This window comes from Pangasianodon hypophthalmus, chromosome 29 (assembly GCF_027358585.1).
Source record: "Pangasianodon hypophthalmus isolate fPanHyp1 chromosome 29, fPanHyp1.pri, whole genome shotgun sequence".
Lineage (NCBI taxonomy): Eukaryota > Metazoa > Chordata > Actinopteri > Siluriformes > Pangasiidae > Pangasianodon > Pangasianodon hypophthalmus.
Window position 1 is genome coordinate 9,003,802 of NC_069738.1, and position 25,847 is coordinate 9,029,648.

The following is a 25,847-nucleotide window of genomic DNA, read 5'->3' on the forward strand; positions in this document are numbered from 1 at the left end:
ATGTGGACTAAATATAACGATCATCTGTTAATAACGCAGGTACAGAACTTTATAATATGATTTTAATGTGGCTTATACCACAGCACTGCTGAATTCTCTCGTCTGATTGGTCAGTAGTTGATTAATTTTCTATAACAGTTCTGACATAAGCTCATAATCTAAGACTAATAAACAGATTAAAAAAACATGCTCTTATTTAAAAAGAAATGTATAATTTTTGAAACGGTGAAGCTTTCTTCAAGGAGATGTTTGTCTAACATTTATGGAAGGAGTCTCCAGTGTCAGTGCTTTGTATCAGACCTATAGTTATTCTTTAAAGTTTTCCACCACAGAAAAGTCTAAATATGGAGGACTTTATATATATATATATATATATATATATATATATATATATATATATATATATATATAAATTTTGAGAGGAATGACGGAATTATTGTTATTTCTGATGTAATGTGATAATAGGAAACTTGTTTTGTGGCCCTTCCACAACATTAAATACACAGTAACTATAAATGGATTAAAAATTGTCATTAAAAGTGTCATTCTGTAATAAATAAAGAAAAATCTTTTACAAGTTGCTGTGGTAGATGAGGAATAATAATGCTAACAGGAAAATAATCAACTTCGAGGTGGTAATGGTAACCACATCACACCAGCCTGTCACTGATTATTTTCCAATATCAGCACTCCCCACTGTGTTTTATTCTTTACATATTTTTGAGGTATGATGTCTGTGCTTTGTTCAAGTTCAGTCACACCTACCTGGCTGAAAGGGTTGGGAAGAATCTCCACCAGGTTCTCTGCTGCTCGACGGCTCTTAGGGGCATCTGGGGGGCACTGAAAAGAAACCAAAGGCTATTCAACGAATTACGCTGATCAGATTGTTCCCTATCCAAAATCTGAAGTGTGGGAAGCCTGCCAGATGGCTGTATACTTAGTTACTAGCAAAATCACACCACCTGCCTCTGATGAGAAGAAAACACATTTTAAAATGTCTGCAACCCTCTCGCCATGTGACACAGACACTGCTTTCTTCCTTTTCTGAAACTTGTCAAGGCAAACTGTTGAGAGGTTTTTTTTTTTTTCTGAAGTTTGTTTAGGGGCATCTGTTGCCCTTGTTTCCATTTTAAACTCTGCTCACAGGGAGCCCTGAGCATATGCCCCAACAGAACGCCACGCGCTGAAGATCTAGGGCTCATTAAAAAAGGCTCATTAAAATGTTTGACTGGGAGTAGTTTAGCGTCACGGTTACAATGAACACGCCTGCCCTCGCAAATAATGCATGGAGATCCATGAATCCATGAAATATTTTGCTGTTATACCGCAGCACTGTTGGATTCTCAAATTAGAAGGTGTGGATTAATTTTCTATAACAGCAGCTCTGGCAGGAGCTCCGGCTGTAACTCCTGTAATTTTACATTTCCATTAACACACTATTTCCAATCCATTATTGTTTCTATAGTAACAACTCATACAGGGGACTTTTTGCGGAAGCTCTGCATAATGTAAGGCTCATAAAATGTATTGTTATTTAACAAAGGATTTCACTGATATGGTGAAGCTTTCTGCTAGGAAACGTTTATTTAACATTTATAAAACGATTCCTGTGCTTCGTTTACGCTTCCTGGTTTCTTTGTAACATCTTCCTGGTTTCTTTGTTTGTGTTTGTCTTATTAACTTCATGACAGAGAAAAAAACACAGGCCATTTAGGGAATGACTATTTATAGCTGCTATAATGTAAGCGATAACAGTAACTAACTTGTTCCAGGGACGTTCCATAACATTAAATGTAACTATCAGCATTTAGTTAATGATAAGTTAATAATTAGGTTAGGTTAGGATCAACTTTTATTGTCATTGTCAGAGTAGGAGTACAGAAACAACGAAATGCAGCATTAGTTACTAATAATCAATAAATTGTTGACAAATTGCTGTGCTGTCAGAGGATTAACACATTTAGCTGTTACAGGAAAATAATCCGCTTCATGTTGGGCTTTAGCACACCACCCCGGTAACATCACAAACCTGACATAATGTTGTGTGGTACTCATTGCATCAGCAGAGATGTAATATAACTTCTGATCATAAAACACACCCAGGTCTAAACTTCAGAACGTTCTCTCCTGTGGCCTCCTTTCCTCTCATATAGGATTAATTTCCTGAGCCCTTTATTTTGACTATTTCTAGTCTTTATTCAGGACGCTGGATGCTTTTTGCGTAGGCAGGAGATCCGAAGCGTTTCTCTGAACCTTAGCGATTCAGCAAGCTGAACCCTGTCAGAGCTCTGATCAGTTTTTGGGAAAAAAAAGAGACATGCCATATTCTAGTCCCTGGAAAAAAAAAAAAACAATACAGATGACTCAAGCCCAGTTCTGGCCCCCAGGACATCCTTATGTAAGTTGATGCCATGATGCAATCCTGCCTGAGTTTTCGTCTGAAACCATAAAACTGATGTTTTGACATTTTGACCTTTTTTTTTTTTAACCGACATTTTATTATTTTTTTTTTTTACATTCGCTTCCAAGACACTAAGTATGCTTTACATGCTTCCATGATGGAGGTTTAATGCAAGTGCTACTGATTCCCCAGCTGTGATGAACATCAGTTTTATCGGATGATTGCCCCCCCAACCCCCCGACCCCCCCAAAAAAAGAAGATCCCTGCAGATTTGCTGGATCAAAAAATATATTGGACTCCTTTCTTTCCTACATGCAGCCATGCCGGTATTCTCATCTTGCTGCATAATTCAGCAGAAATATTGTGCATGTCCAGTGCCTAATGAGACTCATTTCTCTCCTGAAGACAGTCTCACTTTTTCTCTAACTCTTAAACAAAAACTTTGGCTGCTGTGTGCTCAAGCGAAACTATCAATATATTGGGGTAATTTGCCAGTACGCTCTGACCAAGCTTCTAAAATGAAGTTTAAATGACACATTAGCCGCATTTTGGTCCATTTATCAAATAAATTCCATGCCAACATTTTTTAAAGGTATAAATAAAGAGCACTATACATTCTGTTCTAAAAGTACATTTCTATAAAATATACTCATTACAAGAAAGAAAAAATACATATCTGTTGCACACACATATAGAAATACAGTACACTCATACACTAATGCCATGCAAGCTCACGCGCCTGTGGTAATCAAATCTATCAAAATTTGATTAACAACGAGGAAATTATCATCACGTCAAGGTGTTATATGTTGTTATACACAAATACATTATTCTATATAATTTGATTGAGATGGAAAGAAAACCACAGGCTCACTAACGACTGATCATTTATTCCACAAATGTTCATTGTGCCATTCATTAAAAAACACATTAGGGTCCAAATATGTGATTGTCCCATCAAAGGCTGTTTTTATTCATCAGTTATATTCATCAGTTACAAAGAGAAACTAATATAATGTCAGTCGAATTATATTTCGCAACAAATGATGACAAATTTCCGCTAGTACAAGGAAAAATAAAACAACTAATAATTTATGTTGATGAATATACAGTATAGAAATGTAAATAACTATATAAACATGCTACGCTGTTGCAACAACACAGAGACCGAAAAAAAAAATCGTCACAAAGAGCCATTTTAAACTGAAAGAAATCACGACTCTTAACATCTATCTAGTTAACAATGTTTTCTAATGTAGGGTGCTAGCAGTGTTAGCAAAATCTCTGTAAAATTTCCATCCCAATTACTTTTTAGAAACCGCATAAAAGGAACTTAAACTAGCCCCAACCATTTGGGCATTGGAAAGGGAGACACATTCTTTTTCTCATTCATTGCGTGGAAAACAAGTTCACCGTGGTGCGCACGCATTTCTGTTTGTGGTATCTGCAATATGTTATCATCACCTGGTACAGCCATTATCTACTCCTTAATCTCCTATTCCCTCTCCCAGTCTTAATATCAAATAGCAAAATATCTTAAAACAAGAATGGTCCTGTACATTATGGATACACAGACTTTTGTTTGCCATAGTCAATGTTTATGGAAACTAATTCGATTCAATTCCAATTATTTGTTTTAAACCAAGGTCTTGGTGGCTGGGGATGATTTTTAAACTGTCGACAACCCCTCAACCCCTCAATCCCCTGCCCCCCTAAAAAAAAGGCAACCACAGACTTGGTTTTCCACCCACAGCCTTGTTCCAAAACTAGGCCAATTTGAAGTAAAAAACACAACCGTGGCAACACTGGAAGCTAATATAATCAGTATAAGAGACTCATATTTTTGTACTGATATACAGAAATCTGTTTTAACAGCTTGGAATTGTTATTCGCCATTTTCAGGAATCTTTGATATAAAATTATTATTCTTGTACTGTGAAAACAGGCACATGGTGTAGATAAAACACTATTGCACATCACATCATGAGTTTTTTTTTTTTTTGCCATATATTAAATAATTAAAATGCACCTGTCTTCACGTGCATCACTGGAAGACAATCAAAATCAAAAGTAAACATACATATAAATACATGGTACAGTACAAAATAAAATTTTGGTTGAATTATTCTTTTCTCCTAGTGTTTTAGGAAAATAATTGCTCAGTGGTTAAGGGCTACTGATTGGAAGGTTTTTTTTTTTTTAGATAAAACCATCAGCCAAAACGTAACTGTAATGGAAAATTTAAGTTTCACTGCTGTGTATATTTTAGACCTACTTACCCGAGCTCCTGGAATTTCACAGCAAGCTTCCTGGATGGCCAAAGTTGGGTCGCAGTACACCATCACCTGCTGAATGTCCATCTGACAGGAAAAAAAAACAACAAACAGCAGTTTAATTTGTGTGTTTTTTTGTTTTTTTTTAATTACTGGTGATTAATTAAGCGGCACTAAGAATAAAATTACCTGAACCAAACATAAGGCATTATTTGTTATTTGAACTAAATAATAATAATAACAATAATACAATAAATTAATTAATTTTAAAAAAAGCACAATGCTGGAAAAGAAAAGGTTAATGAAGGAAGAGTTGGCACAAAAGTGGAACGTGTGAAGAAATTCAAGTAAGCGCTCAGGTCACTCGAGCCAGTAAGACTGCTGGATGCTTGTTCATACATACTACCTCTACGTGACATGAGTAGGTGTGGAACGTCTTGCTTTTCATTTATGCAAGCTTATTAGCAGGTTAAAAAGATTCAGACAGCTTGCACAAGCAGCGCAGTGTTGCGTCCCTGAAGAAGCACCACGTCAAGAGCTTCAGCGTTGAGCCAAATTTTTTTTTTCCATGCCGCATGCAGATATTCAAGAAAATTAACACCTAGTGTTAACAAAAATACGGAAAAGTATTTAAGGCAAAAAACTGCTTTAATACTGCTTGAAAATATGAAATGAAAATGTACCCCAAAGCAATCTATAAAGAGCTACAATAAAATAGATACAATAAATACATAGCCTAAATAAATTGACAAAATGTTTACTTTAGTGTACTTGGACATATTCAGAGTTGAGTTACGCTGATGTAGTGATGATTTAACACTGAAATTGCGCACATTTTTGTGCAGAGCGCAGATGAAAATACGGACTTAATGATTACTTAGATGGCTTTGTCAGAGATGTGCATGGGAGACGTGGGAAAGAGTCTGCAGAAAACAGATGTGTGTCTCAGTTACATGAGATTCTGACCTTGGACTTGCGCAATATTGGCTAGAGAGAGGAGCAGTATTAAGTCCAGCCCCCTGTCTGACTGAAGGATGTAACTACAATATGTCACACTGAAATTTATGTTACGTTTTAAATACACTCAAAAAATGCAAGGCTAATATTAAGTACATAAATATGATAGTATTAATTCATTCATTCATTCATTCATCTTAACTGGAGACACTTATGTCAAGGAGTGAAAGGTGGAAAAGGATCAACTTAAGCAGATGCATAACATGATTCTGAATATGAGGAACTTTCCCAGCATAAATATTGACAGAACTGAAGTTGCCGAAGCTAAATACAGTCCATTATTTTGTTTGTTTGCATATTTCATATATATACTAATTAGCAAACCCCAGTCATCATCAAAGTGAAAAAGAACTACATGCTGTTCTCTACCGCAACACTAATCCTGTATATATGAACAGTCAGTGAAAGTAAGCAGCAAGCTGAGCCACTCATGTTCCTTAAATTACATGTGAACCAGCATTTACAGTACATATGACCATCTAATTGATCATTCAGCTGAGTGTGTGTCTGCACTTGATTTGATTAAAAAGTAGGAACTGATTAATAAATCATGGGTGATGGGTGATGCTTGTTAAGATAGTCTCGTAGGGTCTGGTTTCATCATGCTTTTACAGAGCTGAGTAACATGAACCCAAAGGACCAGTGCCTGTGGTTATCCTTCTGCAGACATTTCCTTAGATAACCTTCCAGAACACACACACATCCGAAAGCCCAGGGCTGAGCCTGCAGGTAGCCAGTGCACAGGAAGCAACATTTCTACACCATTAGTAATGTTCTGCACAATTAGCAGGGGAGCAGGAAGTCAGCTGTCACTGTTTTTTTTTTTTTTTCTGTCACACAAGGTATCACAGGCAGTTCCTCTCCATGTTAACCTTTATGCTGTATTTGGGTCAAAATGTCTCATTTTTAATTTTTACTCAAAGTGGAACAACGCTAATTTTTTCAATTATGAAACTTGATGTGCTCGGCTCGAATTCTCTCGATTCATTTCATTTCTTGCTCATTTTCATATCTCTACACTCACTCTGCCATCATCTTAAATATTTCATATTTCGTTAATTACTGAGGTGAAAAAAGAAGTACATGTTTTTGCCTTTTCCTTTTGTGGAAAAAAAAATCTAAACTTTCCTGTTTGAATTTCAAACTTAAACATTGCTTACCAATTATTTTTAAAGGTCATTAACTACAGCGTGAAAAGGGAACGTATAAAATGCACAGAAAAACACCAAAAAAAGTAAATGTCAAAATATAGTGGATTTAGAACCGTAAAGTTTTATTTTGCCCCATTTGCTTTATTCTTTTTCCATTTCTGCCTTTCAATTCCATATATTTCCATACTTCCAGATTTGTGCAAGAACCTTGGATGTACTTTAAAACATGTTACAATTGTGCCAAATAAAATACGATAATAAATGAGACGTTCTTTGCTACACAGTAAACAGAGCATTGTACCTCGACAGGAGCGGCATTGCTGGCCCTCATAAACATCAGTGTGTGTCCAGTAATTGGGACATGGCCCCGAGGCTCCAGCGGCTTCGTCTCAATAGAGTTGCAATCTACGTGAAGCGATGCCGCGCTCTTCTGCACACTCAGAGCTACTTTGTGCCAGCGCAGGTCCATCAGAGACTCCACACCTTCTCCATCGAACACACACCCTGCTGTCGAGGCATCCTGATCTGCAGAGGATGTCCGCAGTGCCAGCATGCCCTCCGGCCCATTCAGGTCCAGCGAGAGCTACGTAAAGGAGAGACATCAAAAAGAGTGGTTAATTTTAATTCCTTAGGTCCATTTGTACGTTTCAAACAGCATAGACTGAATAAGGGTTAAGGATAAGTTCTAGCTCATTAGCATCAGAGGTCTTTAAGCTCTAATTATCAGCGAGGCGATAAATGGGCACCTGTTGTTTTACTTCACATGATGAGGTTTAATGAAAGACTCTTCTCGAAATTAATGGCCAATGTTGGAGCGAACAATAGAGTGGGAACCAATAACCTGTATCCGTTTCACAGAGAAAGACTGGAGGCATGTTTTGATTAATTGTCATACACGAAGCTGCTATTAAAGATTTGTCATGTCTGTTGATTTAATGCCGCTTTTAAAAGTGCACATCTGAAAGTATTATAATAATGCACATACACAGTCATTCATCAGCATTGAATATACACAGAAATAAAATTTCTTTTGACTCTTATGCCATTTATTTGAAAGTGTTGTGCTTTGTCCCTCAGTGTGGTTCATTTGTGCAGGTCAGGACACAGCAATCACACCGAGAAGAGGTCTGAGAGTGAGGTGTATGAGAGTGTCTGGTTCTACGTGAACTCTAGCGTGGTCCGATTGCAGTAAGAAAGCGATTTGACCCTCAATTGACCAGACTGCATGAAGTGAACCAAAAGTTCTGTGTATTTTGAGTGTGCTTTTTGTAGAGCGAAACCACAATGTGCAAACTGAGCTCAAGAATAGAGCTATAGTGACTGACAACAAAAGAACACTAGATTTGATACATCAAATGTTTTAAACTTGATAATCACTATCTAATCCATCTAACTATCTAATCATTTATTTTGTGCAGACTCTATGTTTTCTGTGCTGAGGTGATTTTTGTGATGTCTATGCACAATTAGTTTGTTTACCATTTGTTGTCCACTGTTGTACTTCTGACCAATGAATGAAAGACTTTCATGAGTACATTTTCTACATGCTCCTCAGCTAAAGTTATTTTTTGCTTCTTGGTTCCTTTAATTATGTGCAGTGTGAAATGAAAACAAACCAAATAGCATAGATGAAAAGAATCAATTTTGCTCTTACCTACAGTCAGGTAATGGGCTACTATGTGTAAAAACATCTTTAGACTGCAAGTACCCATGGAAGACATGACCAATAATTACTAAACTACATAAAACCCGTTACAAAAATACACACACAGGTTACGTAATGAACAAAATATGACGAGGCTTGCTGTTATAGGAAAGTAAGCAACGACAGGATGGTGTGATATGGACTGATGTGAAGCGAAGCTACTATTACCTCTACCTAAGTTCATTATTTTCCAGTGCTTTATTCCTCTTATACAACAGCAATTTGAAACTGATTACAATTTGTACTTATCAATAAATTACACGTCATGCATTTAACTGTTTATAGTTACATTTAATGTTGTGGAACGTCCATGAGACAAGTTAGTGCCTGTTATCACTTAAGTTACAGCAACTATAGCCATAAACAGTCATCATGTGTGTCATGTTACTGAGAAACCAGAAAGCACAACATCCTCTGTCCTGAAGACTTTCCCATGGCAGAAAAAATACACACTGTTACAAAGCACTGAAACTGGAGACTCCTTCCATAAATGTTAATCTCCTTACAGAAAGCTTCACCATATCAACAATTATATGTTTTCCTGTGTCATCACATACTTAAATTATTTATTATTAGTATTTGATTATGTAGATTGAAGTCCCTGGGAAACGATATATAGAACGTATCACGTATTAGAACAAGCGCCTATAGTAATGTATACAACAATGTTTTAATGAGATTTGCCAAGTTAACACTCCATTTGCATAATTAAAATCCAATTAGATAATTACAATTAGTTCATACATAAGGCTTTGACAGAGAAAACATGATTAATACATGATGGAGCAGTAATGTCAATATAAAAAGAAACTAACCGAGAATATAATGTTTACTGACTACTTAAATTTATGTGGAAGCAAATTACTGTGGAATATAATAACCAAGATCAGTTAGAATTAGCTTAAATAATGATTTAACCAATAAGTGGGTGATTAAGTACAAACTGTGACTGGCGTCTTAGCAGAAAGACGACTGAAGGAATATGATTCTGTACCTGTGGGTACCCTTGCTCATCAGATATCTGGAAAAGGTAGACGTTATCCCTCAGAGCCTTGGCTTTCAAAAGCAGGGTGAAGACCAGTGTGAACTCCTCAGGCAGTCCATGTGGAAACACTTGACTATGGAGAGATTTGATGAAATAGGATTACACATACAGCTACAGAACTGCATCAGCAAGGAGTTTTCAGTGTTTGGCTGCACAGATGAGGGTGACCTCTGACCCTCGTTTTCATAAGAAACACAGCTTTGTCGACCTCATATCTATTCCTATTGCTGGATGCAACTTTACAAATCATGGCTAGACAAACTGTGAGAATGTGTTTGCTGTAGCAAAGACACACTGTCTCTCTCAATCACGGTAAACTTGAGTGCAGTACATGGGTCACAGGGTGAGGGAATGCATAAATATGCAAGTGCGCAAACACACACACACACACACACACACACATACACATACAAACACACACAGCGGGAAGGTAGGACACACAGACGAGTACCCTCACATGGTAGTAAGGCAGCTGGTTCATGTCTTTACAGCAGACAAGTATGACAGTGATTTACAACAGACTGGGGGAATCCAAGGAAATAACAGAGCAGCTGCCAACTGAGGCCTTTTTTTAAACACACACACACACACACACACATACACAAAGAGGAACAGTGTGATTTTTTCATTTTCAAAACTTTTGTTTGTTGACACTATTACTCTTTTATGACCCCTTTCAGACTTCCTTTTTCTCAGAGATGTACAGAGGCAGACAAAACACATCTCACACACACACACACACACACACACACAAACATCACTCCAGGATCAAATGAACAAGCCTGGTAAAGTCAGGGAGAAATGACAATAAAGGCTAGCACCTTTATTACAGTCTGAGGTGACAAAATAACACACACAAGGGGCGTGAAGGCCAAAATACAAGCAAACCACTTGGTATAATCAGAGCAAGCCTGAAACTACCAAGAAAAACAGAGATAGAAAGGATAGGATGAAAAAAAAAGAAAAAAGGAAAAGTGAAGGGGAAAGAAACAGTCAAACGGCAGTAAATTAATGCAGGCTGTGTCCTGTGTTAGGTAAACACATCTGACAGTATGAATTGTGAACACAAGCTCTCCAAGGCCCTGTCTAGAAGACAAGGAAGATTTTGAGTGTGTATGTGTGTGTGGGGGAGAGAGAGAGAGAGAGAGAGAGAGAAAGGTCAGCTTTCAAATGGGAAAAGCATCTAAGGCTCTGAAAAATCCATCCTGATTGAGGGACAGCCTAATAGCTAGAAGTGGGTGTATGTGTGTATGTGTTTGTGTGTTAGTGTGTATGTCTACCTGTCAGTGTCCATCTGCAGCTAGGGATTTCATATAGTGTCAAACGTCAGACTACTTGAGTTTTGTGTAAATTTCCCTGCAGCTTCTGCACAGCGCTCGCAGCTCTGTAGCTTCACTATAAAAGATGGCATCTTGATAAAGTACTCTGTCATCTACCAATATGAAGGGCAGACGAGGACCAAAGACTTGCTTTGACAATGTTTATGAAAATATACTTTCTGCCTTACAGCTGCACAAACTGCAACCTGACAGCACATTCCCTGGCATAGTGAATAAAGTCTGTCTGATCTGCATAGCATTAGGTGTAATTGGGTCAATGCGATGCAAACCAGCATTGAACAATAGAGCAGAAACAGACATAATTTTGTATATATATCACAGTTTGCCATGTGACCCAGTCATATATGAATGTAAATCAGTAAATGCAGTCATATTTATACTAGGTGTACTGCAATGTCACAGTAGTCATAAAGTCGTGGTTCCTGTATGGTCTAAAATGATTTTTCAACAATTTCGACATGCAGTATGTCTATAACAACAAGACATCATTCTTTACATATATAAGAAATAATACCTTTATTATCTATTATATAGTAGGCATGAGACAGAATACAGTTGTCTTGAATACTGTGAAGCAAAATACTGGCGAGACAAACTGCACTCTGGTTTCTACCATAGCTGCCTTGACTGCAGCCTGAAACACAGGATAAAATCAACTACTGTGTGCTGCACTTGATGTAAGTCACACTCACATCTAAAACAATTCAGAAGCACATTGTTTGTTGTGCTGGCAGAGGCGTAACCAGAAACTAATTTTGGATGGATGAGAAAATATACAAAATAAAATCATGATTGTTTTTCTCATCTGTAAAATTAAAGTGGTAAGTGTGATGTGCTCGTGCATTTGAGGTGGATGTCAGACAGCAGTAGGAGCGGTGAGGACATGAATATGTTATTTAGCCTAATCAATTAAGGCACTATCTACCACCAAACAATATTTACATATTTACATATAACGTTGTCATGAAATACATTTATGAGACTGAAAAATATAGCATTAATAATAGGGGAAAATTACACCTTATAAATCCTGATCCATGTTTCTTACAATACAATGTACTGATATTGCAGTGCTTTGATTTGTTGTCATTACAAAACAAATGTACTAAAATTTAATATTTTATTTTTGACAATATTGTCTCGTGAAGCTTATAGCGGGATACTCGCACCCTGGCTTTACTGTATTGTCTCATGCCTATTATCTAGGAAGGCAAGCAAAAGCTCCAGTGTAATGACTAGTCCCATGTTTTGGATGCCCAAAACTGACTAAGCTGAAATGTGCTTGCTAACATAATGTAATAATGTATAGCAAACTAGTTTTTTTAGTTAGATTGCTAATAGAGATATATCCCAGAAGACATTTAGCTATAATTGCAGCCATAGGTGTTGGACCCCAGAAAGGTCAATACTTATGCAACCAACAAATGTCTTCTTTTTTTGTTTAATTAACCTTTGTGTAACAATAACAAATGTGTAAAGTAAATGATAAAAATCCCAAATAAGTCCATTTCAGATCCAGATTGTAACACTACAAAATGTGGAAAAGTTCAAGGGGGTGAAAACTTATGCAAGACACTGCAAGACACTGAGATAACAATGATTAATGATGTGTGTTAGTGCTATACGTGCTGGAATTATATATCCACGCATACTCTTGTTATCCAGAGCAACTTACAAGACCAACTGAAGCAGTATCCAGTCCAATCACAGAGCCAAGTTAAATGCTACGTGTTTTGCTCAAGCGCTCTCTGTACGTCCTGGAATTTGAACTCACAACCTTACGGTCACTCTTCCTGAACTTACACTAGCACTGCACACCACCAACAGACAAAAATGGAGGTGCTAAGGGTTAACCAGTGAGTGGGCTGTAGAAAACTACAGGAAAATTGGTTCTTAAAACCCCTGCTCCAGGTGAGGCCTGCCTCAGCATGACTTCATATGTACTGCTAAATAAGTACCACACGCTGATCGATTGCACCACTGGAGCTTGGAAATAAAGACTTGCCATCATGCATTCTTAGAAAATAAGTAACAACCAAGCAATACATTTTCAAGGGGAAATCAATGCAAGTTTCTACTAGTTGCTGGATGTTTTGTAACAGCCTGAAATAGTATTTTGTGTTCCTGTATGGGTTTACATCAATGTAATTACCCCTTCAAAGTACTCGTTACAAATCACAATATCTCTTCTTATCTCATCTAGACAACGACAGTATGCTATATATCAGAGGAATGGGCTCCCTCACGTTTTATTTAAATTTCAGTTTGAAGTATCCAATCACGTACATTAATGTAGAAAAAACTATCAAGAATCATGCCAATTTGTCATCTGTGGTGACCGTCTCACGCTACACAATGTAATTAACACTGGGGCTGTGTGATATGGCGATACATGTCATAGGACCGTAGAAAAATGGCTATTGATAGATATTTTCCTATATCGGCTATATATAGCTGCAAAAGCCACTTTTTGGCAGCCGATTTACGCCACTAAAATTGAAGCTAGGAGCTACTAGCAGTGTGCTGTAACAAAAACAAAAACAAGCATGGAGGATCATGACACGGAGCGAAACTCCCCGCAACACTCCGACACGGAACAGGCCCAACTGAAAAAATGCCCTACTAAAAATGTGTAACTTGTACTTGAAAAGGGAGGCACTTCTGTTGCTTAGATTCCTGAAACTTCAAGCTGAATAGAGTTTACTCTATTCTTTTTATATTTTTTATATTTTTACTTTTTATATTTTGTATTCATTTTGTTCTCATTTTGACAGTGTTATGCTTTTCTTGTTCAATGTCACTTCCAGAAAAAAGGAGAAAAGAAAAAGTGCCTTGCACTGGTGTTTAGTTCACAGAATTATCAAAAAGCAGTCATGAATGCATGCAGTTATTTTTGCAGATAATTTCTTTATTAGTCCAACCTTAGTTAACGTCATAGCTATCCATGTGCATATGAATATGAATAAGCCACTAGACTGCAGTGTTGAACTTGAGGATGAGTGCCTCAAGTATGCTGGAGTAAGTAAAGACTCATATAAAATGAGGCGTCTCCTTAACTCCCTAGAAGGCATGAACGCCATCTAATTTGAAAACTTTGCTAACGTTAACTGGCTGTATTTACCTAACTTAGCCTGGTTCTTTGCTAATGCTAAGTTAGATAGGTTAGTACTGATTCCAGTAGCTAAGGTAACTGGCGAGGCAGCAAAACAAATTCTAAATAATGGTAGATATTGGTTATTTACATGATTTTTACTCCTGGTTAATTCATTAGTAAACTAATTATCATTAGTCATACATATTACAAGCAAACTTACAGAAACTGAATGATATTTTCAGGCAAATTGGCATTTATAACAGTTTATAACAGTTTTCTATTAGTAGTAAGAGTTAGTTTTCACATGAAATCATGGCATGACTTAAGTTCACATTTTACTTTTTAATACTTTATATGTTTAAAAGTAGCAATTATTTTTATGTTCACTTGAGTGCATTTTTGGCTGGATACTTCCATTTAACCATGAGGTAACAGGCTGTTGTTTAATGGTGGACCTGATTGATGCCACATTTGTGGCCTGCAAGGAAACAAGATAACATTGATACAGCATACATGGTTATCTTTATAAAAGAAAATATTCATTTAAGATACAATACAAGACACTTGCTGAATCCTGAAACTGTGATCCAGTCAAGAAACCACTGAAACTACTAAATCCTGATGACACAAATTCTTAAAGGAAGCCATTCATCCAATTCCTCTTATCAAACTTATTTTTAAATACACAGAATGACTGAACAAAGCCAGGAATGTGTAGATATTTGTCACTGGTATTCTAACGACTTGTCATACTGTATCAAACTGTCCTACCATGGTGTGCATTTATCTTCTTAAAACAATACCACACACATTTTGTGTTAGTTTGGCTACTTTATTACTGTGACCTTATCAGAAAATCCCTCGATCATTAAAATATGTGAAATGTATTTTACAATATATAAAATATACTTGTTTTTTATATATTTTTTAATATATTTCCATATATAAATTATATGATATGATGTCTCAAAAATGATGTTCTCACTTTGAACAAGTAAACAGATGTGCAGTATATGTTACAGTATATTTCACATTTATACGCACTCTTTATTGGTGCATATTTTACTCACATATTGATTTCAATTAAAAAGCTATTAATGAGCTGAATTCAGTTTTGAATGCAAGCCTGCTCACTTGTTCAATAACTGCTGCAGCATTATGGCCCCTTGGCACAGCGAAATACAAGGCTACAAATAAAAACACACAGACTTTACACCCAGTTGCATTTTACTAAGCCAAATCTAGATACGTGTCCTGAGGGCTGTTGTGCTGCACTTTGCATGGCCTATTGATTCATGTGTTGAAAATTTCTACAGTGGGAATGTGATTGTTTTCGGCAGATAATTTTTGGCAGATAACATTCGGTGCAGCTTTAAATTGGTGTATTAGTTCTAACTCATTAGTTATCAGTAATGGACGGAGACTGTAGGTATGTTCAAGCAGCATATGCATACACCCCCTGGCCTTTTCTATGAGGATTTCAACAGAGCTCCTCAGCATCAACATCTGATTTAATACCATAAGCAAGGTAATAAACATCCACTTCCGCTGTCTCATCTCCATATTTATTTATGAGTGTCTAAAAGCTTTCTTGCAAAAGTCAGCCAAGGGCCAGTCACCATCATATCCCAATCAGACTGTCAGATCACATGCTCAAATATCTACCATCCAAACAGGAAAGAAGGCAAGAGGGAAGCTTCCAGCTGCAAACTCAGTGTCACACAATTCATCTTCATCTTTCAGGGACAGTGCTTTCCCAGAATTCAAACGATGTGATATATACATGACAGAATAAAGGTGATGATGCGTCTAAAAGGGCATGACAGTGTTTAGAAACCTTTTATCTGTGGCCAGCGTTCTGACCTCATTTTATTGTTTTGTCTAAGAATGACATGGAAGTCTAAAAACAAACACATTTGTATTTGGGGAGATGGGGAGGAGGGGTTTAATGCAATGTGTCTTCATCTGTTTCATTCTTCAAACATCTGCATCTGTATCTGCATCTGTATCTGCATATGTATTCAGATGTAAGTCCAAAGGCCTTAATCAGAGGACTTTTTTCTTTCATTCATTTTTCTTTCTTTCTTTTTTTTTTTTAAGTATGAATTCAGTATGAACCCTACCACTGTGCCCCTGGAAGTACTGGTCATGGAACTTTTTTTTTTTTTTTTTTTTTTTTTACTGTTTGTACCATCCCGTGATATTTTCTAATGAATTTATTTACACAGGTCGTTAAAGTGAGCACTTTATTGTCAGCAGAAAACAGAGTAAAACGTGTCAATCCACGTCCATGCATGGTCCAATAAAACTTTAGCCATAAAACATATTGGATTGTCCTGTGGTTTACGGTCACACCAAAAAAATGATGGGTCCTTAATATTATTGTTAATAAAAAAATTTTACCGCCCTGGGCTGTGTGGAGAAAGCTAAGTGAGCGTGCCAGTCTGATTTTCAGAAGTACATTATTGGAACGAGTGTAGCTGAGTCAACCTCCAGATGGTTGTCACACTATTTGGATGTTTTTTCCATGCTTTAGGCCTAAGTTCTTAATCAACATCTAGCTGTCATGGCCAGGTTTAAAATTCAGACATAGGCTTGTGCTGGCGTGTTTTATTACTGTGGAAGTTATGTACATGTACAGCTGTGCTAGCTTGAGGTGAGAGAGAGAGAGAGAGAGAGAGAGGGAGAGAGAGGGAAAGGGGAAGGACAATGACAAAAACAGACAAAAGCAAACTCTGCCCTTTTGGAAATGAGTCGACTGACTACAAGCTGAAACAGTTACTTTTATGAGTTAGTGAATGACAACTTCTAGAAACTAGCCAAGAAATCTCAGGATGTTTTATGGAGAGAAAGAGAGAGAGAACGAGAGAGAGAGAGAGAGAGAGACAGAGCGAGATCAAAGGCCTACTCAGTGGGCTGGATGAGGCGAACTTTTCCCAGGCGTAGGATGACAGGCCCTCGCGGGTTACGTATCTTCTTCACATCACTGTTCTTCATCAGGGAAAAGCGCCGCACCAGATTGAAACCTGCGAATCAATCGATCAATTCATTAAACATCCAGCAGGCTAATCAATCAGCAGTCTGCCGCGTGACAGGCACCATGCAGTGTGTCACTAAAGGAGCTCAGCTAGAGCAGAAAAGCCTTTAACTCACAAAGAGATCAGAGAAGGAGCACATAAGACGAAATCCCTACATTAATGACTTTGTCTTTAGCAATTCTCCACAAGAGAACTGAACGTAGATTTTGAAATGCATCATGTGCAGCTTGTAGCTTCAGCTTTCTGAGGCAGTCAAAGTTTTTGGTGAATCATTAAGAGCTTAAAAATTTTACACAAAGGACATAGGATACAGGAATACAGGAACTGAATAACTTACAAATAGGGTAACTCTTTACATTATGATCCACTTAATTAATAGTGCTAACAAGAATATCCTAGCAGGCAGAAAAAAATGACTCTATGCCAATTGCATAAATGATAAAATGTGTATGGGTTGAACTGATATTAAACTGCAATCTGCCCAAATGTTTAGATTTATAAGCAACCTGCTAAGTGTATAAGCTTCCTTTATACAACTGTTTCATAATTAAAGTAAGAGTCTTGTCTGTAGTCTAGTAATTGTCAGATGTTGCAAGTGATAAACTGTATACAAATGAAAGCTGTAGACAGTTGAAAAAGATATTTATTGTTATTAATATGCTTTTTTTCATAGCTCTGAGCATTATAATCCCTTTTTATGGAAGTGTAGGTAACAAAAAAGATGGAGAAACTGCTAAATCATTATTAAACTCACTTATTAAAATCACTTTTTCTAGCTATTCCCAATTTGATCTGATTGGAGGAGAAAGTTTTACTCCACTCTCTAGCCTCTACTATTAATTATCATCACAGGGAGGCCCTGCAGGCTGAAATTTATGTTGCCAACTGCAATTAGGAAGAAATATAGTATATGTATGCCTTGTCTTGTGTGTAAAAGGCCCAAAGCCAATTTTATTAGTATTCATTAACACCAAATCCATTGCTAATCAACCAAAAACTACAGGTTGTGGTTCATTTACAACAAGTCATAGAGGCTAGACTATGTTCATCAAATACAGCTAGCAGCTTTTAAAAAAGTGAAGCAGTAAATGTACAGAAAATTATGCAAGAGATAGTGGTAGCAATAGTTTCTTGTTTTTCTGAGATATTTGTAGGGGACTTCAAATCATCCATAATAATGGCAATAAAAAAAAATCTATGCTAATAAACACTGCGGTAAATGCTAGATCATACACTAATATTAACTGTGAAACTGTTATTATTGACAAGCTTTAACTTCTTAAACCACTAGGACCAGTTGGATGTAACTGACTATATACCTTACTTATTAGTTTTGCCCTTACTGGATAATTTACTGAATAATATACTTTAAGAAGAATAACTGAATAATCTGGGATTTTATGAGGCACAGTGGCACAACAGGTATTGTTGTTGTCTCAAAGCTCCATGGTTCCTGGTTCGATCCTGAGTTCAATACTCAGGTTACTGTTTCACATAGTTTCTCCTCGTGTGCATGTCGATTTCCTCTGACTTCTCCCATCTACTCCCAGCTCCCAGAAAAACAGGTCATTAGGTAGACGGGCTACTCTAAAATGCCCCCAGATGTTCCCAGTCTCACTATTCAGCAAATATTGGCGTTATCACCCAGCCCTAAAGGAAATCCATAACCAGGCACACTATACCTGTAATGTTGTGTCTGGCTGTCTGAGGAAACTTCCAGTCTTCAACCTGTATAGATGGACACTGCTTACCTGCTGGAAGAAACAGACATAATATGAGAAAGGCAGAAAGACCAACAGACAGACAGACATGCATGTAATATGTGTCCTGAATTTTCTATGATAAAAGTTTTCCAGGGGAAGTTGAGTATCTAGCTAAGGACAGCTATGTCAAATTTTAGACCTGAGCAAAGGGCAAATGTGTTGCAATGATCAAAGTTCGTGCAGGGAAGACAGACAACATCTCAGATATGAAGCCAAAAATAAATTCTGTCTGTCTGAAAGAATCACTCCATAATCCGAAGACAAGGCCTCTGACAGCCCGCTTGACATTCCATCGATGGGTGGACGTCACATGATTGATCTACTCATGCTGACACACACCGTTGTGGGCCAAAGTGCTGTCTGTCATACAGCTAGGAAAGGCGTCACCTCAGAAGGGATTCAGCAGTAGAACATCATGACAAATTCCAGAAATATACATCTAAAGACATTTCTAGCAGAGTGTTTTAAGTGACGGTAGCGTTACAGTACAATGCCACCCAAGGATTACAGTTAGGTCAATGCATGCTGTGATGGGCTCAAAGAACTGTTCAACTCGGTATGTGCCATCATGCTAACACAGTGTGGCTCTGAGTGCAGCTGTCAATTAGACGGTTTATAGATGAGAAACACGTCAAAAGCTGAAGCTATAACTGAGAGAGCAAGCAACTCTGCAAGGTTTTATACGGGAGGTGAGAGGAGGAATAATGAGAGAGCTGGAGTTCCAACCTGGTTCTCCTTGTCAAGTCGTATAAATCTCTTTCTCAAACTCAAGACACCTGAATCCCTCTTCTGCTAACACAGCAACCTGAGGGTTTGTGAGGAAATATCACGCTCACAAAAACTTAACTGACAGGCAAAGAGATCATTTTGCATTGTTCTCACATTTTAGGCTTTCTGAAGTCAATAAGGACTACTCTACAAAGCTCCCGCTCACCCCCTACTTCCAAAAAGATGAATTCCTTAATTCAGAGATTATAACAAAGGAACCATGGGGACTGAAGGATGATCAGCTGCTAAAGAAACTGTGAAAATGAAGCAAAAACTTTTGGTCACCAGAAGGAACAAGCTGACATAGTGAATTTATTCATTCATAGTCACTGTACTTGTAAGAAGAGGTTTATTTTTTTTTATTTATTTTTTTTTTGGGAGCGCATCTCTCAAAAAGTGAAACTTTTTTGTTTATTGAAAGGACTCATCAATCTAACCCAAACTCCTAGTGCGCAAACCAAGGGCAACAGTGGCAAAGAAAAACTCCCTAAAAGAGCTAAGGAGAAAGACACCAGCAAAGCAACACATCTTTCTCTGGCTGACAATGTGAATCATGCAATATTTTTGTCAGGTAGTCTAGGAATTCTAGTTTTAAAGCAAAATACTCTAGGTTAATAGCAAGTGATAAGGATATTAACATACCAAATATGTAACTGAATATGAATCCATTATTCAAATTGAACAGATAATATTTTCTAAACAGACACAAACAAATATGAATAAGAGGAGCGCTATTTGTTTTCAGGGTCTTTTTGGGATTCAGCGGCACCACAGAAGAGTGGTCAGATATGAAGCTAGAGGACAAAGAAAGATCACGATTGTGAATTCAAATCTCAACCATGCTACAGCCATCCACAGCTGGGAACCACTGGAGCAAAATTGGGGCACTAAACAGATCCAGATATCGGTAGAGTCGTTGAGTTACACCCCTACAACTGTTAGGACTGACACCACCATGATAGGTACATTGACACTGTTTATGAAAAATCTGCTGAGGCATGTGATTACATTATAGTTATAACCTTGTTAGGAACCATAAGAGATTAAAATAAAAGATTGCCAAGTAATTTACTCTTGCCTAAATAGTCACTTTCGTGCAAAATTAACTTTTATGCCATTATTTCACTGGAAGAAGATGTTATTGAAACAGTGCCCCTGATACGTGAACACTTATTCTGAGATGTCATAAATTAACTGTTAATTATGTTTGTGCAGATAGTGATCTGTTTCACATGCTGTGTAGGCTTTGTATTCCTCAGCATGATTTTAGGAGACCCCAAGGTCAACAGGTATCCTTCTATCCCTGATGTTACAGAAAATTTCACAGAAAGCATCACTCCATTTTTCTCTGGACGGCAGATATCCTCAAAGATTCTCAGACAGAACAGGTGTAAAGACGGCCTCAAGCAGGGCGATGGGTTATATCTCTAAGCTTTAAAGAAATGGATGAACTCACACCTACTATCTTCCATCACAAAAAGAGCTACACCTCCTGTTTCGGACAAACTAGCATTGAAGAAAAAGTGATTTGTATCTGGATATGGGATCAAATGCAACAAAGATATGGTGTGATATACTGGATATACTACATAATTAATTTATCAGTAATGTATATATATTTGATCAATGTCATTTAAATATACAGTATTAATTGCAATATATGTAGTAATGCATATGTGACAGTAGTACATAAAATATACAGCCAAACTACTATATAACTATAACTACTATACTATACAGCCAAAAGTACGTGGACCCTGACCATGACACGCATATATGGGCCTTCCACAAACTTTTGCCACAAAGTTGGAGGCACATGATTGCCTAGAGTGTCTTTGTATGCTGTAGCATTATGAAGTCCCTTCACTACAACTAAAAGGCCCAAACATGTTCCAGCATCATAATGCCCCTGTGCACAAAGTAAGCTCCATAAAGACATGGTTTGCCAAGGTCCTGCCGAGATCCCTAACCTCAGCCCCACTGAACACGTTTGGAATGAATTGGGACGCAGATTGTGAGCCACAAGCAGCATTTTTCTTATTGGTATACTGTTTGATGCTAAATTCTAATGCTAATTTGTGCAAATTGTCCTCTTGCCCTTCATGATTTCTCACTTTCCGACCACAAAACTGCTGTGGGCTGAACATATCAAAGTATGGGCTATTCTTAAGTCAGCAGTAATACTGTGGTGTTTAAAACCTGTGTATCAGCGCCATTCTTACACTTGGCACAACAGCTACTACCATGTCAGTGCAACTGCTGTGCTGAAAATGATCCACCACCGAAATAATATCTGGTCAGGAATGAACCTATTGTGTAAACGACCACCAAGTCACTTTGCTACTCCTTCATCTATTGATCGGTTACGGCTGAAGGGTGGATGATATGTTGCAGTGGTCTCGGGAGGTCAGTGGACAGTCTCATAAATTTTTGTCTCTCTCTAATGTTAAGGACTTCTGTTCAGTCATGCGGCCTTTTAAGGTGAATGCTAGAATGCATTCCAAAAGACTTCACACTTGTTATACAGAGAAAGATACAACACATATACAACACATATTCTGTACAGAAGTACCAAAAATTGTGATTTGTTAGTTTGTGAAGTGTCAATTTTAGGTCATACTAACAATGCTACACACAATAAATCCCTGCCTTTATACTTTTTTCATCTAATATGCCTTATACAAACCAAACGATAATACATGTCTTATACACTCACCGTCCACATTAATAGGAACTCCTGTACAGGTTCAGTGAGTCTGTGCCCACTGTAGCCTCAGATTCCTGTTTTTAGAAGACAAGAGTGGAACCTGATGTGGTTTTCTGCTGCTGTAGATCATTCACCTCAAAGCTTGACATGGTTTGACTCTGAGATGCTTTTCTGCTCACCATGGTGGTAAAGAGTGGCTATTTGAATTACCATTTTTCTCTGACCTCTCTCATCAACAAGGCTCTTCCGTCCATTAAACTGATGCTCAGTGGATGTTTTTTGTTTTTCGCACTATCCTGCATAAACTCTGGAGACTGTTGTGAATTAAAATCCCAGGAGAGCAGCAGTTGTGAAATACTCAAAAGTTACTGTGAAAGGCACTGAGATCACTTTTTTCCCATTCTGATTTTTGATTCTTTTTGATTCACCGAAGCTCTTGGTCTGTATCTGCAGGATTATATGCACTGCGCTGCTGCCACATGATTGGCTGATTGGATAACTGCATGGATGATCAGGTGTACAGGTGTTCCTAATAAAGTGGTTGCTGAAAGTATATTATAATTAATGGAATATATATATATATATATATATATATATATATATATATATATATATATATATATATATATATATAGTCAATACAGTTAACTATATAAAGCATACTACACAGTATTTGGGAAAAAAATGAAACTACTGGTCACTGAACCATATACAGTATTCTCCCATATTTAAAAAACAACAACAATTGAATGATATTAGAAGATAAAAATATGCAAAGCAAATGTTTCTAATATTTCTCATTTTTTATTATTATTAAACAAATAAGATTATTAAGACTTTTTCTCCATATTTTCAAGCTTACGATTGCCTAAGTGTACTGGCAGATAATTTTGCTTATTAAACTAAAGACTAACTTTTGCTTGATATTAGTAAAAAATGTTTAGAAACATATTTCTTTTATAACGATCTCCTAAGAAGAAATATATTTTATGTTACTATACAATGGCTTGTAATATGCAAGTACATTTTATGTTTATATTTGAATTTACATATTTCTATAACATATATAAAGGGGATTACAACTTCCTTTGATTTTTTATAGAACAAAGTATTCAAAAATATAGGCTTAATTAAGTTCTGTCTGAATTTTGCTTAAACATGGTAAATATCCTGCACCTACTGGGATGAGAATTGAGTATCTCTGCGTTTTATTTCCCTGAGTACATGCTGTTTACTTCCAGAATTGTCTGGAAAGACTCATTATAGAGGAGGCCGATGGGTGCTCAGCACAGCAGGGGGAGTGAAAAAGGAGCTTCAGAAGTGTCTGATCAGCTTTATCAGTACAACATAAAGCTTTACAGTTTGATAGGGCTGCAGAAATCGAGGAAGGCACGTTTGCTGGTGTTACTGGAATCTGAGCCGTTGTGAATTCTAGCTCGTGCTGTAACAGCAGGATGCATTTACCAAGACAAATTGTGAGGTAAAAGAGAAAGTTTTAGTATCCAAACATAGGAAGAGGTCAGGCATGTTCACATTGCATTTAATGAGATTTCCTGTATCTGGAGGATGCACAGAACAGCAGAAAAGACTTTGAACCACAGTCAAGAACCTCTTCAGCTATCAGTACTGAAATTTTTTGAGTGAAATATATGTCAGAAAATACCCACCTTCTCCATCCAACCCCTCTAGCGAAATCTCTAAGATTAACCCCTAGACCTCATAATGGAAGGTAGGCTAAAGTTATTAATGTCAGATACACAAGCATGTAGAGGTACAGCCGAACACCGTGAGGCATGTCTCCTTCTGTTTCTCAGCCAAGAAAAGATGTACAGTTCGAGATATGCCTGATAAAAGTTAAAGCAACAGCTCAGTCTGGACTTACTGACTGCATCTTACAAAGGTACGCATGGCGATCAGGGGCCTCATTTATCAACCACGCACACGCATAGTTTTGTGCGTAAACCATGCTTGCACGCGTTTCTACGCTTTGAATGGGATTTATCAAGTTTTGCTTATACGTGAGGATGTGTGTCTATTTCCGCACACTCCTGACCATGTGCATGCAAGAACCCCTAGTGGTAGAAAAGTGTAATAGCGGGTAAACTGACCACACGGAGCTTCTATATCGTAGTGTTTTATCATATCAGCAAAACTGAGAGAGTAATTACTGATTTCGGTGCTCACAAGATGCAGACAGATGAAAGAAAGAATAAAGTAAAATAAAGTTAAATCATATAAAAGGCACATAAAGACTGATTGGGATTATGCCTTGTTTGAAGGTTTGGCTCATGCAGCTTTGTGGAGGGAGGAATATATTTTAGCACCACTGGAAACTCTACGCCGAGAGTGAGGAGTGGATCATCAGTCAATTTCACTTGCCCAGTGCAGTTTTATTTGATCTCTATTCTACGGTTTCTAGCTATAGGTACATTTCAGAGCGAAACTTGAGAAAGTACTGACATTTCCCAGCAACTATGAGTTGAATAATGACACGTCTTACCTTCATTCATATCGTTCATACTGCAATACATTACATTTCCAAAACCAGCAGCGGAAAAGAGCAAAAATGACAGACTTTCATGCCATCGCAGAGTTTATAAATGTAATTGGGGAAACAGAATGCAAACATGTATTCATAGAATATATAGATATTTTTTAAATTTTATTTATTTATTTATTTATTAGACATATTACTTATAAAAGTGCCAAACAAACCATTTTTGTTTTGCTCTATTGCATGCAACAGTATCTTTATTTCATTGTCTGTATACAGTCCATATATAATATAAAATTAATATTAATATTTGATTTCAGCTCTTTTATACATAAATAAAAATAACAAAATAAGCCACAAATGCAATTACTACAGAGGCAATTCAAAATATCATCGAATCCTCCATGTCATTGCCTCCTAACCTCATGCTGCATATTTTTTTCACACATGACACATAAAAGGCTTAACCTCAGCAGCATACTGAACCCAAAAGAGAACTCACTTCTTTGAAAAAACCTTTAGCTTTAAAGTACAGATTGTGCAGAGAGTTGATTATGCCAGGTAGTGTGACACTGGAACGATCTGTACTAAGAAGTGCTAAGAAAAAGTTTAGCTTCCATGATCCATCTCTCTTAGTAGCCTCTTTCTCTCTTCTACCTCATGCATTAGACAGCTTTGTTGAAATGCATCTCAGGAAAAGAGGTTAAAAGAGAAGCTGAGAGGTGATGATCACTGTGACACCGTAGGTTTGCTTAAGTTTAGTCAGTGCTACCTTTAGCACTAAGAGTGGCTCTCCTGAGGCAGCACAGACAGGTTTAGCCCAGAGAGCACACGTTAACAGAATGATTTCCCACAGGAAAAAATCCCCAGTGCTAAGAAGTCTTATTCCCCAAAAAAATAAATAAATAACACCACTGTATATCAGGCAATAGCTGAAATAGAACCAGAAGGAACGGATTTAAATCTACAAATCGAAACTGTACTCAAAATACAATAATTTATGACAAAAATATATCTAGCAACTAGCATGTATGGAATAAAACACAATTAG

The 25,847-nt window shown here is 37.2% G+C and overlaps 1 protein-coding gene across 7 annotated transcripts in view; it reads right to left on the bottom strand.

The window, feature by feature from the left end:
• col16a1 (collagen, type XVI, alpha 1) overlaps window positions 1–25,847 on the bottom strand; it is a 92,720-nt gene that overhangs the window by 56,123 nt on the left and 10,750 nt on the right. For 5 of the 7 annotated variants that reach the window (XM_053231404.1, XM_026942396.3, XM_026942394.3 and 2 more), the window contains exons 3-8: window positions 18,747–18,818; window positions 16,935–17,052; window positions 9,542–9,665; window positions 7,144–7,425; window positions 4,681–4,761; window positions 766–840 (exon numbers count right to left, since the gene is read on the bottom strand). In XM_053231404.1, coding sequence (XP_053087379.1) covers window positions 766–840; window positions 4,681–4,761; window positions 7,144–7,425; window positions 9,542–9,665; window positions 16,935–17,052; window positions 18,747–18,818 — 752 coding nt within the window. The remainder of the gene's footprint in view (window positions 1–765; window positions 841–4,680; window positions 4,762–7,143; window positions 7,426–9,541; window positions 9,666–16,934; window positions 17,053–18,746; window positions 18,819–25,847) is intronic. The other 2 variants (XM_053231405.1, XM_026942393.3) reach the window with 1 other exon arrangement.